The sequence below is a fragment of the Prunus dulcis genome, chromosome 2 (assembly GCF_902201215.1).
Source record: "Prunus dulcis chromosome 2, ALMONDv2, whole genome shotgun sequence".
NCBI lineage: Eukaryota > Viridiplantae > Streptophyta > Magnoliopsida > Rosales > Rosaceae > Prunus > Prunus dulcis.
Window position 1 is genome coordinate 23,722,818 of NC_047651.1, and position 19,868 is coordinate 23,742,685.

A 19,868-nucleotide genomic window follows, 5' to 3' on the forward strand; every position below is an offset into this window, starting at 1 on the left:
GTTTTTTTCTTTTCGAAAAAAGCAGCTATGCAAACGTAAGAAATGAAATGAATGTGTTGTGACTGTAAATACAGTAGTTTTATGCACAGTCGTTAGTTTATCTTGTTGGTAAACAGTTTGTAATTGATAAAATTCCCACACGGCATCTCGGGTTTGTGATGCGTGTTTTCTCCAAGCGCAAAGTGTTTATAAGTCAAATTTTTAAATTGGTATATTCTTGCATTAATTCAAGCATGGGAATGGGGATGATCACATGGAGAATACATGATCTAATGATTCGATATCTTTTTTAGTCATTTCGAACTTGTTCTCTTATTATTAATTGAAATTAGAATCTCTAGAAATTTTAATTAAAATATGCTTGCATTAGGTCAGTGGCACTACCCAACCATCCATCACAATTACACAAACGTCCTTGGTAACCATGTGTTAAAGTTCAACTCACTATTACCAATATCGACACTATCTCTAATTCAACCACCATATTCTGACATGTATATATATAAAATTTTATACAAAATATCTCGATATTATTTGTAATGAACCTTAATATTCTTCAACACCATAAAGAGCCAAATATTATGAATCTCTTATATATCTTGAAATATTCAAACAATATATTGTGAAAGGAAAGGTAAGTCATCATAACTGATGGGTGCCCATGCCATTGCGATTTGCCTACGTACGTACGCCATTCTAGATGGATAGATTTATATACGACCTGATTGGGGAAAGGAAAGGAACGCCTAATAAAATTCATTCTGAAATCATGAATTGAAAACTTTATTGTTCTTTTTAGGTATAAACTAAATTCCAGAGCTGCGGCCGTGGATAAGACACGATTCTTGACTTATATTTATTGAAATATATCTAAACTTTGCACCACCAATTATTTACCAATTTCTGTGTTTTTAACGTGAAGGGCATGAAAGGAACAAGATGACATGTCGTCTTGCTTTTTCTTTTTTCTTTCTTTTTGGATAAGATATATAAATATATATATATATATATATATATATATCCTCTTGCTTTTTGATTCATATGTTAAAAGGAAAAGCTCAAGGATTGGATAAAGACGGAAAGCTCGTTGCGGTGTCCCAAACCCAATCCCCAATCTTCAATCCCATCCATTAGATATTTGTTGGCCAAACCAAATGCATGTGAAGTCACCTTGTAGTAGATAGATTGTTGACACGTGGTCTTCTTCATCTTCACATTCAAAGCCTCACTCTCTCACGCGGTCATCGCCCGCACGCAAGGTCCCACAAACGTCCCTCTTTGTCCTCTCCCGACAGTTTCACCTTTCACGCTCTCCAATTTTGTTTTCACACTCAACAGTGTCAACACCACTCATCCATATCTGTTTTTAGTTATTGCTTTTCATCACTAGTATTAATTCTCTATGCGCACAAACGATTCTACATAATTGATGCCTAAAAATAGATAATTGTTAGTGGTTGATGCATTAGAATTCTGTACAATTAAGATTTATAATTACGAATACGATGCATCAACGACTCACAGTTATACACATATAATTAAGACTCATAATTGCGCACATGATACTTCAACGTCTTACAATTGTGCACATGTCCTCACATGCATTCTAGCATAATTTGGAAATAATTATAGCCAAAGTTCAACTGTTATTTTACCAAGAGAAAAAGAAAGTGGTTGTACGGACATATGGTTCCTTCATGCCTCCCTTGAAATATTCTTAAATTGATATTTTGGCCCTTCAATCAAGGATCTCATCATGAATAATTTAAGGTCTGAAACAGTTCAAAAGTTTCAAAATCCAGATACCAAAACAAGCAGCCTTCATAGCTTCACACATACAGACAGAGGATTCAGAACACTTAAAGCATATTTTACATCTCTTCTATATCACATACTGACTGAACTATACATATCAAAACCAAACCACATCAAAATAGTTCTTACATAAGAAAAAACAAAACAAAAACAAAAACTCAGATTCAGGATCTGCAGCTGTCATCAGTGCTTGGAGGCAAACCTGTTGCACAAGGCCAAAGCATTGCTAGTGCACTGTGCAACATTAAGCACCTGAGCTCTGATTGAGGCCTTGATTTTGCCATCCAAGGCCTTGCCAGAGAACCCATCAAGGCAAGTATTGTCATCAGTCAAAGCAGCACTAACCCAAGTCTCCACATTGCTCATGTGCCACACGAAATCCTGGCCCTTGGATTTGCCCATGTTCTTTAGCTCCTGGACTGATTTGCTGAGCCTGTCCACGGTATCACCCATCTCCTCCAAGCAGTCCTTGACAGCTCCATACTCCCTAGCCTTCAGCCCCTTAAATTTGGCCAACTTGGTCACAAATGTCTTGGCCTTTTGAGCCCTGGTTAGGCTCACGGACAGGGCAGCCTGGGCCAGCTGCCGAGGGCTTTGCTGGATTGAAGTGGCGTAGGAAGAGAGGGATTGGATGCAGACTTGTGGGTAGGTGGTGGCGCTGCACGAGCTCTTTATGAAATTTGTATCACTTGTTGTGGCTGTAGAGTTGGCTGTGCCAACAAAGTAGAAAATGGGAAGTAGCAGCAAAAAAACAGAGGCTCTAGCCATTGAAGAAAAGCTTCAAACTTTGGACTGGGATTTGAGAGTGGGATTGGATTTGGGAAGGTTAAGATTCGAGAGTGAGGAGATTGTATATTTATAGAGGGTTTTATGCTGAATTTATGTACACCGTGTAACAATCCGTGTATGGGGTTTAATTTTTATTTGTTTTAAAAATAAAAATCTTCCTTTGCGTCTTCGAAAGCGGAAAGGGTGTGATAGATGCCACTAAATAAATAAGGGGCCACTAAAATCCTTGTCAACTAAATGAAAACTTTGGCACATGCCACTCTGTATTTTTCAACCTTAAGTTAGTAAATCAATTACCTAACTCTTTGCCACCGACGTGACTTAATTTACATTTTATGGGCGGAAAATTGAAATCGATGAGCTTTGCTAGTAATGTGGGATCCACATATTGGGAGGCTATTGATTGGGGACAAAAACTTGGCCAGGAAATTAGTGTCCCCTCATGTGATGTGATGATGAATAAATCTGAACACCAATCACGGATTATGAAAAAGATTATGTTGAAATTCCTTTAATTATGCAACAAGATTTAGGGAGGGAGTCGTATAAAACATAAGCTGCCGAAGTGACACTGTCTACCTGTAGCGTCACTGGTGTGCTGATATATGACTTTTCCATGATCACTGCGCTTCATCTCCTCAACCAGTGTCTGTTAACTTGCAAACAATTTGGGTTCAATTTGACCTAATTCAAAGTCCTCCATGGGAAAGCAATGTGAAGGGAGGGGTCAAAACAACTAGTTTTTTTTACAAGACATATTGAGAAATGGGGAACGATGTTGAGAAATGGGGAATTGAATCGACCAAAACGACAAAGTTTAACTGAGGAGAAATGATGAAAGGTAGCAAAACCCTTTAAAACACTAAAAAGGAGATGTGAAACCCATAAATTAAAAACTGTCCAAAGTAATGTGAAAGGAACATGAACTGCAAGGAATGCTTTCTGTTTTTGTTTCACCTTCGAATTAAATTTCATCAACCACCAAAGAGAAAAAAAAGGTTACCTGCCAGTTCATACTCAACAAGCTCAGTTGAAGGAAGACAAAGTCCTTTGCAGCTCTGCCCCACCCCTTCTCTCTATTATTTTTGGCCTCTGCTTCTGCTCTCAAATCCCTTACCGACATGATATTTTTCAGTCACTGGATTATCAGAAGGCCAGAAACTAAGATTTACTTCATCTATTATGAACCCTATTTGTTACCATTGATATTATTATATAAAACTAGTGGTTTTGTTTCTACATGTCCATTTTGAAGCACTGCGGAGATTAAAATAAAAAAGAGCAGAGAATGCTGCTAAATAAGCAAACTCTGCTTTTGGTTGCTTCTGTCACTCCATAAGGACCCACCAAACTGCATTATTGGCAAATTGTCATATCTTGTGCTGTGAAGAGGTTGAGATATGAATATAAACATTTCAAGCCTCTTCACAGCACGAGATATGACAATTTGTAGTCGGTTGAAAAAACTGGCATGTGTCATATTCTGGGATCGGCTCCGTCGTAGCACAATATTATCTGCTTTGGGCCCTCCTCTCTGCCCGCATGGTTTTGTTTTTGGGAGCTCACTGGCTTCGGAGTCGTAGGAACTCCGAAGTTAAGCGAGTTGGGGGCTAGAGCAATCCCAAGATGGGTGACCCACTGGGAACCTCCTAGAAACAAAACCGTGCGGGCAGAGAGGGGGGCCCAAAGCAGACAATATCGTGCTACGGCAGAGCCGATCCAGGAATGTGACACATAGGTATTAATTGTATTAATTGTACATAATATAAACGAATGATTTTTTATTTTTTTTGATAAGATATTTAAACTTAATATTTATATAAATTTTTTTTTGCTTGTCCTATTTCAAGGGTTAAGAAGAAACACAAAATTTGCAGCTAAATAGAAGATGTAATACGCATATGTTTATTAATGCGGACGTAAATATTCTGTAATAATCATTTGAGCTGAAACCTACGATGTCCCTATTAATAAAGCAAGCTATTGCCTTGCAAAAGAATCACTAGTGTAGTGGTTTAGAGTAATTGCTCCCCCATGTAAGGTCTTGAACGTGAGTCTTAAAATTCGTGTAGTGTGTGTGAGTTTATTATGTTATCGTCTCTCAATAGAAAAAGTCCTTAAAAAACAAGCTTTATTGCCATGTTTATGAACAATTTATTGGATTAACATTGTAATTCCAGCTTTAATGAGCATGGTTATGCCGAAGAGAAGAGAATGTCTTTGGTTGATCATGAACAACGAGGACCAATTGTTTGTTGGGATGTACGATTTTTTGTGAATCATTGAGCTCAATAATGCCAGGTCATAATGAAACAGGCTGAAAATAAATAATAGTAGAAGCATCTTGTCGAAAAAGATACTCGAATGATACCTAAGGGGATTTATGATATAAATTTACCAGGTAGATTTGAATCAGCACATGTGCAATTATAGTATATTATACAGCAAATGAATTGAACTATTATTGCATGGTAGCTGGGATTTTGGGTTAACATTAACCTAATTAATCATCTGTCCTTTCACATGCACTGCTGGCTGGAGCTTGTGGACTAATGCCATGGTTTCTTCAGTTAAGAAAAATGAATTATTTTATTTTTTCTTATGTTGGAAATTTACAAGTTATACATTTTATCTACTGAACAATAATTTTAATCACATTTCCTCTGAAGCCTTTTTGCAGATAAATTCATGTGTCTTCTCTGTCATAACGGAGGCACGAAAGAGATGAACAGGTGAGGTGGGGTTTTGCAGCCACGAGCAGCCACATTCACTTGTCTGCAGGGAGGACCCAAGGCCATTTAAGATCCATGTTGAGCCACGAAGGAAGGACCCAAGGCCAGCTAGAGTTAGGGGCAAGCCAACCAGGAGATTTTAATTTTGTGGAATTAAACCTCAACACTACAGAGATGGGACTATTAGTCCAATCCTCTCTCCACCATCATCAATCTCACTCTCTCTACATCTTCCAATCTACCCACATTGCCATAAATCTTAATTAAAAGCTCAAAATTGTATTCATTATCAGGCTCCAGCTCAAAAAGCCTTTCAGCTGCAACCTCTCCAATATCTACATTTCCATGAAGGTAGCAAGCATACAGTAATGCACCCCACACAGTTGGACCAGCCTCGAACTCCATTCCATCCACTATGATACCATAAGCTTCTCTGATTCGACCTGCCCTTCCGTAAAGATTCACCATACAAGCATAATGTTCCATAATTGGGCTGATTCTATATCTATTTTTCATGACAGAATATAATCTCTCACCATCCTTCACCAAACCTAAATGGGCACAAGTCGATAATATTGACACAAATGTGACACTGTCTGGCAAGGCACCAGAACTCTCCATCTGCTCAAAAAACAGCAAGGCTTCCGGGCTTTTAGAATGAGCTGAAATCATAGTATTCCATGTTATGACATCCCTCTCAGACATATGAAAAAACAACCATCTTGCTCGATTCAACTTGTGATGATTCGAATACGCTGCAATCAAGGCATTGGCAATAGACAAGTTCCACTCAACTCCTTGTCGAATTACCCATCCATGGATTTGAATTACAATCTCCAATGATGACTCTGCAGCTCCGAGGATAGTGGATATGGCAACAGAGTCTGCCTGGTGCCCTTCATGAAGCATTTCATGAAAGATGTCCAAAGCCTGCGACAGAAGCCCATGACGCATATAACTCGTGAGCATGGTGTTCCAAGAGACGTGGTCTCGACTAGTAATCTTATCAAACACTTTCCGAGCCTTCACAATGTCACCACATTTGGCATACATGTCCACCAATGCATTCAGCACAAACCTATCATTCAATAAACCCAATCGCACTATATGGCGATGCACAGCCTCACCTATTTGAATGAACCCTATTCCCCCACAAGCTTTCAAAACACGAGGGAACGTGAACCGGTCTGGTTCAACTCCCTCTTCCTCCATTTGGAAGTATAGCGCCATAGCATCCTCATACAAACCCAGTTCTGCATACCCCGAGATAAGTGAATTCCAGGAGAAAGCAGACACGTCCCTCTTAGGCATTTCATCAAACACCTGGTGAGCCTCCTCGATATAGCCATGCGAAGCATAGAGCCGAAGAAGCTTCGACGAGATGCCTACATTTCTACGTAAAACGCTTCTTGGGATAAGACGGTGAACTCGGAGACCGTAGTCCATGGCTTGAAATTGATAGCATGTTTCTAACAGGGAAGCAAAAGTTTCGGTATCGACGTTTATGCCTTTACCAATGGCTGCTTCAAGGTCATTGACGACGGCGTCGAGGGCTTGGAGCTTGGTCTGGGAATGGGGTTTATGGTAGATAATGAGGGGGGTTGGGATTGTTTTCGGGAAAGAGAGGGAGTTGTTGCTTTGATTTTGGTTAACTTGTTTTTGCTTCTTGTTTTTCTTGCTCTTGGAAGAGCAGATGCTCAGTTTTGCTGTGTGGAAACTCAGCGGTTGTAAAGTGGTCACCATTTGTGAAAGGATTGTTGGATCGAACCAGATGATGGTCATGGAAAGAAACTGAAAACAAATTTTTATGAGTTGCTTGCTAGTATGGGAATGGGCCTATGAAAACTAGCCCAATTGCAGATCTTGAACTTGATTCAAATAAAATGATGATCTTCCTTCTTCTTTTTTCTTTTTTTCTGTGCATAATTATCCTTCATTGAAATGAACCCTTTAGGATTTAGCTCTCTCGATAGAACAAAGTGACAATATTTTTCTATATATTTTCCATGGGGGGTATATTTTACGCAATGGAATCTCAGTTGAAGATTTCAACGAGAAGCCCGTCCATCCTTTAAATGTAAGATTAGCTTTAGAATTAACAGTAATGGGATGGGCCCCATTTAGCTTGAGAATTAACAATAAAGCCCAAAGTTGTGTATCTTACATCATCATTACAATGTACAAAGCAGTCTCTGCATTCATCTTCGCTTATCATCTAATTAATCAGCACAACTCACGTAGCAATTGACCTGTGCATTACACCATCAATCAAACCCAAACTCTACTCTGAATCAAAGAAAACGGTAATAAAAAAAAAACTCAAAATTAAAGATGGTTTATTGATCTCCTTTAAAATTGGATTGCGTTTCGTGGTCGAAAGGGATGTTGCTTTGCTTTGCTGCCTCAACACTCAAAGTTTATTATGACTAATACAAAATAGTTGATTGGATATGAGCAGCAAACAACTCTACCAGACCAACCAACACCTTTGAAAATTTACAACACACGTTGAATTAATGGAGAAAAGTTGCAACTCCAATTTTGTTTTTTTTTTTGTTTTTTTGTTTTTTGTTTTTGGCAGTTTAATTGATTATGATTGGTAATAGCTTAATGACGGCAGATAAACTCATGCATTACATCACTAATTTAGGTAATGATTTCGTAAGGTTTAGAATACAAAAACAAGTTATGGTTCCCTTGTCTAGATTTTATTATTATTATTATTATTATTTGTTTGGTGGGTCTTCATATTCAGGGATTCAGATTTTCTAAAACTGCAAAAAACAAGTGCGGATCGTTTGGTTGTAAGTAGTTAGCAACACTGTACACATATTTCACTATCAACATTGCATTTGTATACACTAGCATGTGATTTACAAGGGGAGAAAAAATGATTTCTCACCTACATCTATTTACAAGACCTTCATAGTTTGAACACAATCAAAATTAAAGTCAAGTCAATTTTTATGCGCTAATATTTAAAATTCACTAAATAACGACATGAATGTTAATTCAATTTAAATAAAATAATTAGTCACTGGCCGTGAAAGTTTACAAAAATCCAACTTGTAAAATGAAAAAATGCACAAAAATAAGATGGGCAAAACCAGAAACACAAATGAAATTTTCAATGGTGTGTGGTGACGATATGGGTGATGAAATGCCTAAGTAAGAGTGAGACGAAGATTGAAGGAAAGGTGGAGAAATTGTGGTACAATTTGAAAAAGGAAAGAGATGGAAAGGCAATTGGGCGATGCTTAGGTGTAGCTTTATGATTGGCTGCAGAATTTGCCAACTGAAATCCCCCACATGGATGAGGACAAGTTTGGAATATAATCAATCGACATTGTGCGCTCCTATATTAATATTTGGCCTCACTCTTATATCAAGCAACTGCATTCACGCGTCTGTAAAATTAATTAACCCTAAATTATTTATTCCTTTTATAATTTTATATTAGAATCCTTGGATAGGACTGAGGCAGGCATGTACTTATCACCACATCCACAATGCGACTGGAATGATACCCCTGAAAAGGGCCTTTTGCTTGGGCTATGCATGCGCCATTGGGACCAAAATTGCACAAATCAAATAATTTCTTCACTAATTTCTTATGAGAATTTATTCATATAAGAGAAAGCACCGAAGAGTTTTCTCTTCTTTTGATACTCTCAAAATTCTTATGTGGCGGTGCATGCTTATGAAAAGTTTGATAAAGGTTTCTTTAGTTTCAAAACAAAAAAAAAAAAAAAAAAAAAAGAGAAGGAGGGTTAATCTTTACTTCTGTTTTGGTTGAGGATGGCAAAAGGTAAAAAAGTAAGTTTGGTAAATGCAATATTTTTCTCAACCAAAAGCAAGGGAAGGAAGAGGAGGAACATGAAGTTATGGGTATGCCCAATGCCCCATGTGTGAGACGAAAGTGTCAATTTATATTTGGTCCAAAATTTAGTTGTGACATCCACGCATATAAGTCAAGAGTGTGAGACTTGGGGCCAGTTTGGCATTGCTGTGCTGCGAAAATAATCGCTGTCAAATTTGCTGTGAGAGAAATCAGCTGTGAGAGAAAGTAGTTTGGCGTTTGGTAAAAATTTTGTTAAAAGTGTTGTTGGTATTGATTTTACTCATAATCAAAAAATGATTGCCAATTAATCATTAAACCCAACTCCTCTTCGAAATTGATTCCTGCATAATCAGAAAATGAAAGCACTACATTAGCTGCTTTCCCTTATAGCTTTCTCTCACAGCAATTTTTAACAATAAGTGATTTTCTCACAGTTTACCAAACAGGTTGGGCTTCTCAAAATTTTTTAAAAATCACTTATCACCCCAAATAAGCAATGCCAAACTGGCACTTGGTGTACATTTTTTCTTTTTTCTTTCTTCTTCTTTATTTCCCCTAAAAAGCAAGGCAGCCACTACTCACAGTTAGTATATAAAGGAAGGTGAGTGGGGCTTTGGCGTAGCAAGTACTACACACTACACTTAGCAGCACAAACAAAGTGATGGGAAGGCAACCTTGTTGTGACAAGCTTGGTGTGAAGAAAGGGCCATGGACTGCTGAGGAGGACAAGAAATTGGTGAATTTTCTCCTCGCACATGGCCAATGCTGTTGGCGTGCAGTCCCCAAGCTCGCCGGCCTCAGGCGCTGCGGCAAGAGCTGCCGCCTCCGGTGGACTAACTACCTCCGGCCTGACTTGAAAAGAGGCCTCCTTAATGAAGCTGAGGAGCAACTTGTCATTGACCTCCATTCCCGTCTTGGCAATAGGTTCGCTTTTGTTCTTTGCTATACTTTCTACTGCTTCTGTCACCAACCATTCTCTTGTTTCTTCGGCTTTTAGGACCCATAAATCATATATAACATTATAATCAAACTTTTTTAGACATCACACTGATTAAAGAGCTTAAAGCTGTAACAACTTCAGCTGTGCAAAACAGCACTTGCTATGCTTATTCTAGTATAAATATCACTTCTTTTAGGTAAGCTTTTTTGTTTTGTTTTACTTGACATGTAATTAGCATAATTTGAGCTGTGATTTTGCCTCCAGGTGGTCTAAAATTGCAGCAGGATTGCCTGGAAGAACTGACAATGAGATCAAGAACCACTGGAACACACACATCAAGAAGAAGCTTATCAAGATGGGCATTGATCCAATCACCCATGAACCTCTCCGCAAGCAAGTTACTCCACCAGAAATGCCTTGTAAACCAAACAATCCACCTGCAGATTTAGACATGAATCAGCAGAACGTGAATATCCCAGAACATGGACTCTCTTCTGCAGCTGAAAGTTCCTCAAGCAATGAATCCCAGCCATTGGAGCCTAACCTAAAGAGTGAAGATGACCCGTTGATGAGCTACATATTATCCGATACATTCCTGGAAGATTTGACATGGGATTTTTCAGCCTCATCAGAAGATAGCTCGGCAGCTGATAATCCGGCGGAGGATAATAGCTTAGCATGGCTCTTGGACTGCAAGGATTTTGGAGTTGAAGATTTCGAGCTCGGGTGTATCAATTAGTGACTGACACACGGTCATATATTTTCAGTACCAGAACCCACAAAAAAGTTACCAACCAAAGCGCTCTCTCTCTCTCTCTCTCTCTCTCTCTCTATAAGAAGTACATAGCCAAACAAAGTAACCAATAAAAAAAAGAAGACGACTTTGTATGTTGGAGACTTAATCATTCTATCTGAAAAATGATGAGGCAAAGGAACGAAAAGACCAACAACTTGTTTAAGAGATCTGTTTATTCTCTTTAACATTTTGATTGATTCCCACTAACACTATTTAGTGGAATATCTGTAATTTAAAAATGTAGACTAGTTTGGCCAGCCAGTGGCCAATGACATCAAAATATGGGTTGGTAGGTAGGGTGTGCTTTTGCAACAAAAACTACCACACATCAATTTGATACATTTAAGCTCAGTTTGTTTTAAATAGCTAAAAATAAGTACAACTCTGTGGATGGAAACCCTCAAATTCACGTAATTGCGTATGAAGTTTTCTCTTTTGATGTCCTTGTCCAATGATTTTTCTGGAGAGTGATATTTCGTTCTCATTTTCCTGTCTTTTTGGCTAATAAATAAATAAGCATAGATCATCAAACATTCTTTAGTTTTAACTATTCTGCGGATTGAATAGTGGGGTATTTTATTTCATTTGGAATTATATGATAATTAAGTAAAGAAATGAAATGTGAAATGAGACGCATCATCATCACGCACCAGAAGCTAGAGCACCATTGTTATTATGACACTTTCTTGCCTTCCAAACACGTACTTTTGGCTATTATAAACACCAAATTATTGTATATCTTCCAAAGGGAGAAGGTGTTTTAAGTGTGGACTCAAAAAGATGAAACCCTAATTTAAAACCCACATTCTTTTACATAAGAAAAAACCCAGCATCATTCCAATATCCACTATTAGATTTAGATGTGGCACTGCCGTCATATTGTCTGACATATGCATATCCACAAGTTTGGCTACAATTTATAAGCAAACGGCTTCAGGCTTTCATCCCAATCTTGTTTCTAGAAGAAAATTTCTTCAAAGCAAACACCGGATTCGCCGCTTATAACATAAATGGAGCTCATCATCTTTTAATTGCTGCCACATCTCCTATATTTTGTAGAAATTTTTTACTTATGCCTTCCTGATCCAAAGTGAAAGGAACAACATGATTATGTTTAATCTAACTTTCCAACTTGCCAGTTGCTCATGAAGACAATAAGGTTACATTACATCCAACTATATCCAAGAGACCATGAATATATTGCCTAAGTCTAATTTTTACCCCGCAGATTTTAAACAGCTCACTAAAATTAAAAAGGACCAAAATTTTCTACTGAAAATATATATACAAGAAACTCATCGCGTAATCAAGACCGAAAGATCTCAACAAGGCCTTCTGCAGTGATAATAATCCATTTTTAGAATGGAAAATTAGTGAAACAGTCAAGTGAGATTAACTAGACCAGCTTCAGTAGCAGCCTACCTTTGCCCTTCAGGAAGAACAACTGCTATCACTGAATTGATGAGGCACTTCCTGAACTATTCATGTTGATGACTTTTCTCCAACGAACCGCATTTAAAGGGACAGTAAGCTGGGAGCACTAGGTCTAGGTCAGAGCATAGATTTGTTAAAGGCTTAAAGCAGCAATGTCTACTTTCATGGAACGGATGACTTTGAGGCATCTGGGGACTCCTTGGCGCTCTTCACTAGAAGATCATAATTGATAGAAGCTAGCTGCGACAAGTTCTGAGAACAGAAATAACACATGAATGATGCTAAATCCCTAGAGCAAGAACCCCCACCATTCATTTTTCATCTAGCATCTAAAGTCCCTTTCAATGGAGAAAATATGTTCAGGTTCACAGGACTTACCTTAAATGAAAAATTACTAAATGAGTACTGCACATCAAGGGTTGGAGCACTAAATTCCGCCAAACTGCCAAATTCATCCCCCTGAATCACAGACATACAATGGTCAGGTGGCTAAAATAATAGTCCCACTAGAATGCACCAGGGTCAACAAATTTATGAATTCAAAGTATAATTCTTAACGGATTTCAAGCACACTTCGAAATCAGATCTTCGGTACATCCTTGCAGTCCATATACTTCCATATCAACTTGGATGCAGTAAGAGCTATGGTCTGGCCTTTAACAGCTCTATGTGCATAGAGACTGGAAAAAAAGAAAAAAGAAAAAAAGAGATCATATGTAGGAGGATGCATACATCTTCGTCTTGTATGTTGCTACATGAACCGCTGCTGCATGTTTCAGTCATTTCATCAAAATCGCTGGCGCCATTAACATGCTCATCTTCTGGATTCCATATGTACCGGCTCATGAAATAACTTGTATCATGTACATCTGTGGATGGTATGAACATTGCCTGCAGCCAATATATATGGATACACTTGACTATCACAGATATACCAACAATCATTGTAAAACTTCAATAAATATCACTTGAAATGACCTTCTGCCTCGCAAGTGTATCCCAGTTAATATCCTTGAAGAAAATATGTTGCTTCACCTGCCAGAAAAGACACAAAACTTAATTCTATCTTCATTCTGACTTACAAATGAATTTTCATCGGTAGTCAATAAATTACCTCCCTGGAACCTGTTGCTCCAAGTCTTTGAACTGGGTTTTCGGTCATCAATCTGACAGGAGGGCAAAGGAAATGTAAGTAAGATGAAGGCATGCTGTCTTCAAATTCTAAATGAGAGGACTTTAGATATCTTAGTCTTACAGACCTCTCTTGAAAAATAGAGGCACATTAGAAATCTACATAAGCAGTCACAATAAAATTGTAATTAATACATCCAGAAACATATCTCTTGTAATCTTTCTTACTTGTCAATCAAATCGTATGCTTCATAGCTCATCTCCTCAGGTACCTTAGGCCAGGGAATATCTCTGTTTATTATATTGTTGAAAATTTGCTGCAATAAGTAGGATCTATAAGTAACAGTACAATTCCCGGTTATAAGGATCAGAAAAAATCATTCAGATGTTAAGGATGCTATAAAAGACTTGGAGCAATGTTAAGTAGAAATAAGAGCAATAGAGAAATACCGTAGTGCAGAAAATATACAACGAAATGTAAAACCAATAAATGATAAATTCAATAAAATTTTGGTGAAGAGTTGAACGAACAGGCTGTAAGAACCACCAGAAAAAGAACTTAATCCTTCATGAACAGTCCAAAAAGAACCACCAGCAAAATTTTAGGAACAAAATATCAGAAGAACAAACTGTTGTGCCAATGAAAATGAGGAGAAAGATTAATGCTCATAAGATATTCACGAGTTTACTGAAGAGTGTATATAGAATTTATGCATATATATACACAAAATCCTCTCTTAAGTTCCTTAAGTAAGGACCTGTTTTTTTATGACAGAAGATGATTACATTCAATAAAGAGGGAAAATAAAAAAAACGAAATACGCCCAGCAGTCCAAAAACAATTTAAATTAATGCCCACCATAGTTAGACTGCATACCTGTGGATGCTCTGCATTGAACGGTGGAAGACCAACAAGCAGCTCAAAAAGAATAACGCCCACAGACCACCAATCAGCAGTTGCACTATGCCCCATGCCAAGAAGTATTTCAGGTGCCAAATAATCAGGGGTGCCAACAACTGAATGTTTCTGGCGCTGTGTCCTTTCTGATGAAGGCTGAGTTTTTGGTTCATCATCTCGAAGAAAACCAGTATCACTAACTGATGGACCTGATAAGTCATCAGTGCTGCTGATTAGACCAACCTTGGAGAGCCCAAAATCTGTCAACTGTAACATAAGGGATTAGACATTTGTGAGAAGTGACAAGTAAACACTTTATGGCAGAACCTATGCAGATGATACCCAAAAAAACAGATGCATGATATAATACCAGAATGCTTTTACTATGGCCAAACTTATCTCCAACTATATAAAAGAGGGGGGGAATTATGTAAAAGAACTAAGACCGCAAAATATTGACCTTGATGTGACCATCTTGACCAATCAACAGGTTGTCTGGCTTCAAGTCTCTATGGACAACATTTAATGAATGCAAATACTCCAAAGCAAGAACCTTTAAAAAGAAAAGAGTAAACAAAAGATTACTTGTACTGTTATACCATCTATGAGAAAATTTTTAGAGAGAGAGAAATGAACAGGTGAATCTGGAGAGGAAAATGGAACAAAAGATACTAGTATTCCCTTACAACTTCTGCAATATATACTTTGGCCATATCTTCATCTAAGCAGCCTAGATTTCGTAGTAAAGAGTACAGATCTCCACCATTTAAGTATTCCATGACCAGGTACAGGTTTTCCCTGCATGTGAATGAATAGAAAAATCGGACCTGCTCATCATCAGAAGTACGTATTAGAAATTATTTCCAAATGCAATGCATTCTTAAAGTGAACTGTACATTTTGGGGGCCCACTCACCACAAAAGGATTGCGAAGCAATATAAGGATGTTACGCTCTGCCAAAATACTTTCAACAGCATTTTTACGAATCATATCAGCCTTCTTTAATACCTTCAGAAATGTACCACCAGAATCAATTCTGAAAACAGACTTATCTTGAAACATTTACTTGCAATTAAAAGATGGAAGCATTTTCCATGGCTGAAAACACATAGAAACAAACAGACCTTTATAGCAAATAAGTCACCAGTCGCTCTTTTTCTGGCAAGAAAAACTCGCCCAAATGCACCCCTGCTTATTGGTTTTATTATTTCAAAATCTTCAATAGATGTTCGATCCTTTGAACACGGATTGATGGGGCTGGCACGCAGACTACGAACTGCTTCATCTTCAACTGAACTTTCTTCGTCAGCCATACCATTTGATGGATCCACTTTCTCATCTTCTATCTGCCCACAAAGATGTACATATTTTTCCCTGTAAATTTCAGAATTATCATTATAATCAGAGATGCTTTTACTGGATTTTAAATAATTAACCAATCAGTTGAAGAAATATGAAAAATATAATGACGACAGAAGATAAAAATGAGACAATTTTGTTAATGCTCGAGTCAAGAAAATCTTTTGAGGGGATTCACAATTGTACAAACCACAAGAGACATGCAGTAACAAATTATGGCTTCCACTCACTGCAATAATTTTTCTATACGCCTTCCAAAAGTCTCCACAACAAGGGCATCGACCTTCCTATCCTGGATGGCGTATTTTAGGTCTTCCAGTCGTTCAAGCATGTACTCCAATGCACTGTATTCACAATTGCTAACATTTGCGATGGAACGGGAGATATCCAGTAGCTTATGAATCTGTCAATCCATGCTCTAATCAAAATATGAACATGAAGGGAGCAGAGTGTCTATAGCAACCAAGATGAACCAAAAATCATTCAACAAGAGTTTCAGTTGCAGAGCAATAATACGAACTTAAAACAAAGTATACTGACTTCATCTTTGAGAGAAAAAGAAGTAACGGCAGAATTCTGGTCAGAAGGAAAATAGAAGTGGGTCACCTGCTGATAATTCTCAAGTTCTGGTATTGCTCTCCATCCACTCAACAGCATTTCAATCTGACTGGTTCTTGGTGTTAATAGTGGTGATCTTGGTGTCGAGCTTCCTGCCGACGAGGTTCTGGTGCCTTGTTCAGGTGTCAAAGAAGAACGCATGTCACATGGCATGTCAGGCAAAACATTCAGATCTTCCATGACAAAAGAATTGTCAGCATCAGGAACGCAATCAAGAATGCCTTCAGAGAAACGAGGAGACAAGTCATTTCGTTTTGGTGGTGACAACTCATCTAAATCTTCATGCATTCTTGTTGTATATACTCCTGAAACATCAAAACTTCCTCGAGTATCAGTGCCTTTTAGTGTCCAAGATTCCATTATCCTTTCAAGAGCTTCAGCAACTCTTTCAAGTCGATCATTCACAGTTAAACCCTTCAAGTCACACCTATCAGCAATCGTACATATTCGGGAGTGCTCCTCTACATGTACAGTTGGTATTTCCACCTCACATATGCGACAGATCATCAAATTCTCGTATGAAACATTCTGCTGATCCATCCATAATCCCCAAGAGATTCTTTGTGCACTTGCAGACACCTCTGGGGGTTCAGGTCGGCATGATGGAGTATCCACATTGTCGCTACTATAGTCCCCACAAGTTTTTGTGTCATCTTTGGCATGCAAACGGTCTGATTTGTCTTTTGGCTGTGTATCAGCAGCATCATGGCCTTTCTGATTCTTCTCAGCAGCAGATGGAAGTTTTTTCCAAGATGACATCCTATAGCTGCCCGTAGATTCAACGCTTTTGGCAGTGTCAACCTCCACATCATCAGCAGCACTAACTTTTTCCTGCTCATGGGACTTATTCATGTGCTTCTCATTTGCATCCTTACCACCCAGTTGGCCACTAAAGCTCTGCTGTGCACCCTCCAAAATTTGTTCAGGGTAAACACCAAGATCACTGAGCTGGTGAAGACTGAGAATGTGCTCTTCCTCATAACCACTCTCTTTTTGGAACTGCACAAGCCGTGTGCACCGAGTGAGAATAAAAAGAAGACGGGTGTGGGCTTGTTTGAGGGCCCCCATTGGTAGCTCTTGACGCCGGTCATCCAATTTCTGAACAATGGCTTCGCACTTCACCCAAAATTCACCAGGCGACATCTTTGCACACCGCCGGGCAACAACCAACAAATCCTCAAAATTCTCTTTCCATTCAGGGTGAGACTCCGAAGACTTTTCAAGTATTCCCACCAAATCACCAGCAAATGCACCTAAATCAAAGTCAACATCTTCTTTTAACCTCTCAAATCTTGCCCTGACAGCCACCATAATCTCCTAGACAATTTTACAACAGCGACACAGTTTAATGAGATCGGGCAAAGAACAAAATAAAATACTATAAGGCATAAAAATTTATAATATAAATTCAAATTTACCTCCATATGGCCAAATGCGCGAGACTTCCACACGGGAAATGGTCGAACTCCTTTAGAGTTGAGCTCATGAGAGAAACTTTTAATGTCATGTGTTCTCTTCTTTCGCCCACTCGTAACACGCAGTATTGCCTGAAAACGCGGCGACTGCATTTCCTTTGAAAAGGCTGCATGCTGGTTACCCTACCAATATATACAATTACATACAAACCACATCATTGTCAAGCTCGTGAGCTACCTGCATTTCTCCAACCAACTACATATATATACATAAGGCAATTCATTGGCAATTTCTTTACCTCCGAGACTGGATTGAGTAGTGAAGGATTTCTGAGCGATTTTGATTGATTCCAGTGCACAGGTTTCACTATAAAGAAATTGACCATTAGAAATTAACAAAAAATAAATTACACTCACAAATACCTGATGATCGAATTCATTATTAGACGGAAAAGAACGAATTATAATCCAATGAAATAAGAATATTAAAACGTTACCAAATTAAAGTTACGTAAATACCTGGTTGTATGGGCGTAAATTTGGGTTTTGGCTTGACCGTGTACTTGACCTTATTCGATTCGTCACCGAAATTCGAAGCCGCGCAGACCGACGAAGAGAATCGAAGCGGCGACGGAGCCGATCGAGTCCGAATGTGATTGAGGCCGAGCGACGATGCCAACACGATAGGCGCATCATCTGTTTTACGTTCCGTACGAACCTGGTCCTCATACTCTTCGTCGTCGTCGTCGTCGTCGTCATCTTCTTCTTCGAATTCTTCAAATTCTTCGTCTTCGTGGATCGTGTGTCTGGGGCTTCGTCGAATCGGGATGGGGGGGATTTTGAGGAGCTTAGCTCTGGAGGGAGAGGGTTGAGTTGGAGAGGACACGGACGACGTCGTTGCGGAGTCTAATTTGCCGTCGGGGTCGGAAATCAGGGGTGGCTTTGAAGAAGGTGGAGGAGAGCTCGACATGGGGGAGAAAACAGTTCGGTTTTAGATTCGGATTCGGATTCGTCATGGGATTGAGAGAGAGAGAGAGAGGTGGGGGTTGCTGGGGGAGATTATCTCGCGGGAAGAGAGCGTTAGAGAGTGACACGAATTTATGTGTTTTTTCGGTTGTGGGTTTGAAACGGGCTTCCCGCTAAGCATGTAATTGGCGTCGTTCCCCTGCAGACGGGACTACCGTAAGTTCGAACTTGAAGGAACAGAAACAGATGTACAATTGACAAACGAAAAGTCAATTGTACTTATTTAGCCTTATTCATCAACTGACCCAAATCACTTTTGTTTTGTGGGCCGTCGTTTGTTTGACTATTTTCTTTTGGGCCTTGAATGTAAAAGATAAAACTCTTGCAATTCCTCCTATTCTTATAAGGAATTACGATAAAACTCTTGTATTTCCTCCTATTCTTATTAGGAATTAGGAGCACTTGTATATAAATAAGGGGTTCTTTTCTTTCTATAGTCAATTGCTTTACATTCAATTCAAAGCCAGCAAAAAAATCTCGTCTGTGTTTTGAATCAATGGAATCAGGTATGTTTTCTTAAACAAAACTTCTCTAGGTTACTCGTGTTTTCCTTTCCTTAATTTTGTAAATTTATTTGTTTACAAGTTGTTGTCATGCTATATTTAGTATTGTAAATATGCGAGCCTTTTATATTGTATCTTGCTATTGCAAAAATTTCTAGACAATTCATGTGTCCTACTCTTATAAATTTGATGAATATTTGGTGAAATAAAACAAAAAATTATATCCTAAACTAAGGAAAATAAGGAAAAAGAGAAAAGCATGACTCTAATCTAATACTCAGTTGAGTTGAATTTTGGCTACACATGTTATATAATCCTTTCATACAATATACGTGGGGAATCCTTTCGTTTTTGTCAACTAGTGAATGACACACCCATTTTTTTTTAGGACTTTTCATAATCAAACTCATGAACTTGTCTGGGAGAGCAATTACTCCAAACTAGTACACTAATGGATCCTTTGCATGAAAGACACGCCCTAAAACACCCTAAGCGGCCACCTTAATTAGTTTTATTTCAATCAGTTTTTAGGATGTTGTTTATTTATATATATTGTTTTTATATCACTGTG

General features: G+C 38.4%; 4 protein-coding genes across 4 annotated transcripts; 1 reads left to right on the forward strand and 3 right to left on the reverse strand.

Moving 5' to 3' along the window:
• Nucleotides 1-1,757: 1,757 nt before the first annotated feature.
• On the reverse strand, nt 1,758-2,760 carry LOC117620133 (21 kDa protein-like). The gene has a single exon (XM_034350251.1). The coding sequence runs from the start codon at nt 2,581-2,583 to the stop codon at nt 1,999-2,001; it is 585 nt and encodes a 194-aa protein (XP_034206142.1). The 5' UTR covers nt 2,584-2,760; the 3' UTR covers nt 1,758-1,998.
• Nucleotides 2,761-5,215: 2,455 nt separating this feature from the next.
• LOC117617235 (pentatricopeptide repeat-containing protein At4g25270, chloroplastic) lies at nt 5,216-7,231 on the reverse strand. Its single transcript, XM_034346528.1, has one exon. It carries the CDS (start codon nt 7,116-7,118, stop codon nt 5,520-5,522), a length of 1,599 nt encoding a protein of 532 aa, XP_034202419.1. The 5' UTR covers nt 7,119-7,231; the 3' UTR covers nt 5,216-5,519.
• A 2,607-nt stretch (nt 7,232-9,838) lies between these two features.
• On the forward strand, nt 9,839-10,911 carry LOC117619328 (protein ODORANT1-like). The gene is made up of 2 exons (XM_034349255.1): nt 9,839-10,101; nt 10,382-10,911. Exons 1-2 carry the CDS (start codon nt 9,839-9,841, stop codon nt 10,854-10,856), a joined length of 738 nt encoding a protein of 245 aa, XP_034205146.1. The 3' UTR covers nt 10,857-10,911.
• A 1,093-nt stretch (nt 10,912-12,004) lies between these two features.
• Nucleotides 12,005-18,841, reverse strand: LOC117619332 (probable serine/threonine protein kinase IRE). The gene is made up of 16 exons (XM_034349258.1): nt 18,288-18,841; nt 18,068-18,135; nt 17,772-17,951; nt 16,342-17,670; nt 15,966-16,138; nt 15,501-15,750; nt 15,292-15,384; nt 15,063-15,203; nt 14,837-14,929; nt 14,356-14,643; nt 13,707-13,795; nt 13,462-13,513; nt 13,326-13,382; nt 13,080-13,238; nt 12,726-12,806; nt 12,005-12,599 (listed from the first exon to the last, which is right to left on the reverse strand). The coding sequence occupies exons 1-16, from the start codon at nt 18,736-18,738 to the stop codon at nt 12,510-12,512; spliced, it is 3,594 nt and encodes a 1,197-aa protein (XP_034205149.1). The 5' UTR covers nt 18,739-18,841; the 3' UTR covers nt 12,005-12,509.
• Between the last annotated feature and the right edge of the window lie 1,027 nt (nt 18,842-19,868).

Excerpts from the sequence above, each read along its gene's own strand:
- LOC117619328 (XM_034349255.1), top strand. The coding sequence starts at position 9,839 with ATGGGAAGGCAACCTTGTTGTGACAAGCTTGGTGTGAAGAAAGGGCCA. Across the intron at positions 10,102-10,381 it reads CATTCCCGTCTTGGCAATAG|GTGGTCTAAAATTGCAGCAG; the intron begins GTTCGCTTTTGT and ends TTTTGCCTCCAG.
- LOC117620133 (XM_034350251.1), bottom strand. The coding sequence starts at position 2,583 with ATGGCTAGAGCCTCTGTTTTTTTGCTGCTACTTCCCATTTTCTACTTT.
- LOC117617235 (XM_034346528.1), bottom strand. The coding sequence starts at position 7,118 with ATGACCATCATCTGGTTCGATCCAACAATCCTTTCACAAATGGTGACC.
- LOC117619332 (XM_034349258.1), bottom strand. The coding sequence starts at position 18,738 with ATGTCGAGCTCTCCTCCACCTTCTTCAAAGCCACCCCTGATTTCCGAC. Across the intron at positions 15,204-15,291 it reads TGCTTCGCAATCCTTTTGTG|GTCCGATTTTTCTATTCATT; the intron begins GTGAGTGGGCCC and ends GATGATGAGCAG. Across the intron at positions 12,807-13,079 it reads GCAACATACAAGACGAAGAT|GGGGATGAATTTGGCAGTTT; the intron begins GTATGCATCCTC and ends TCTGTGATTCAG.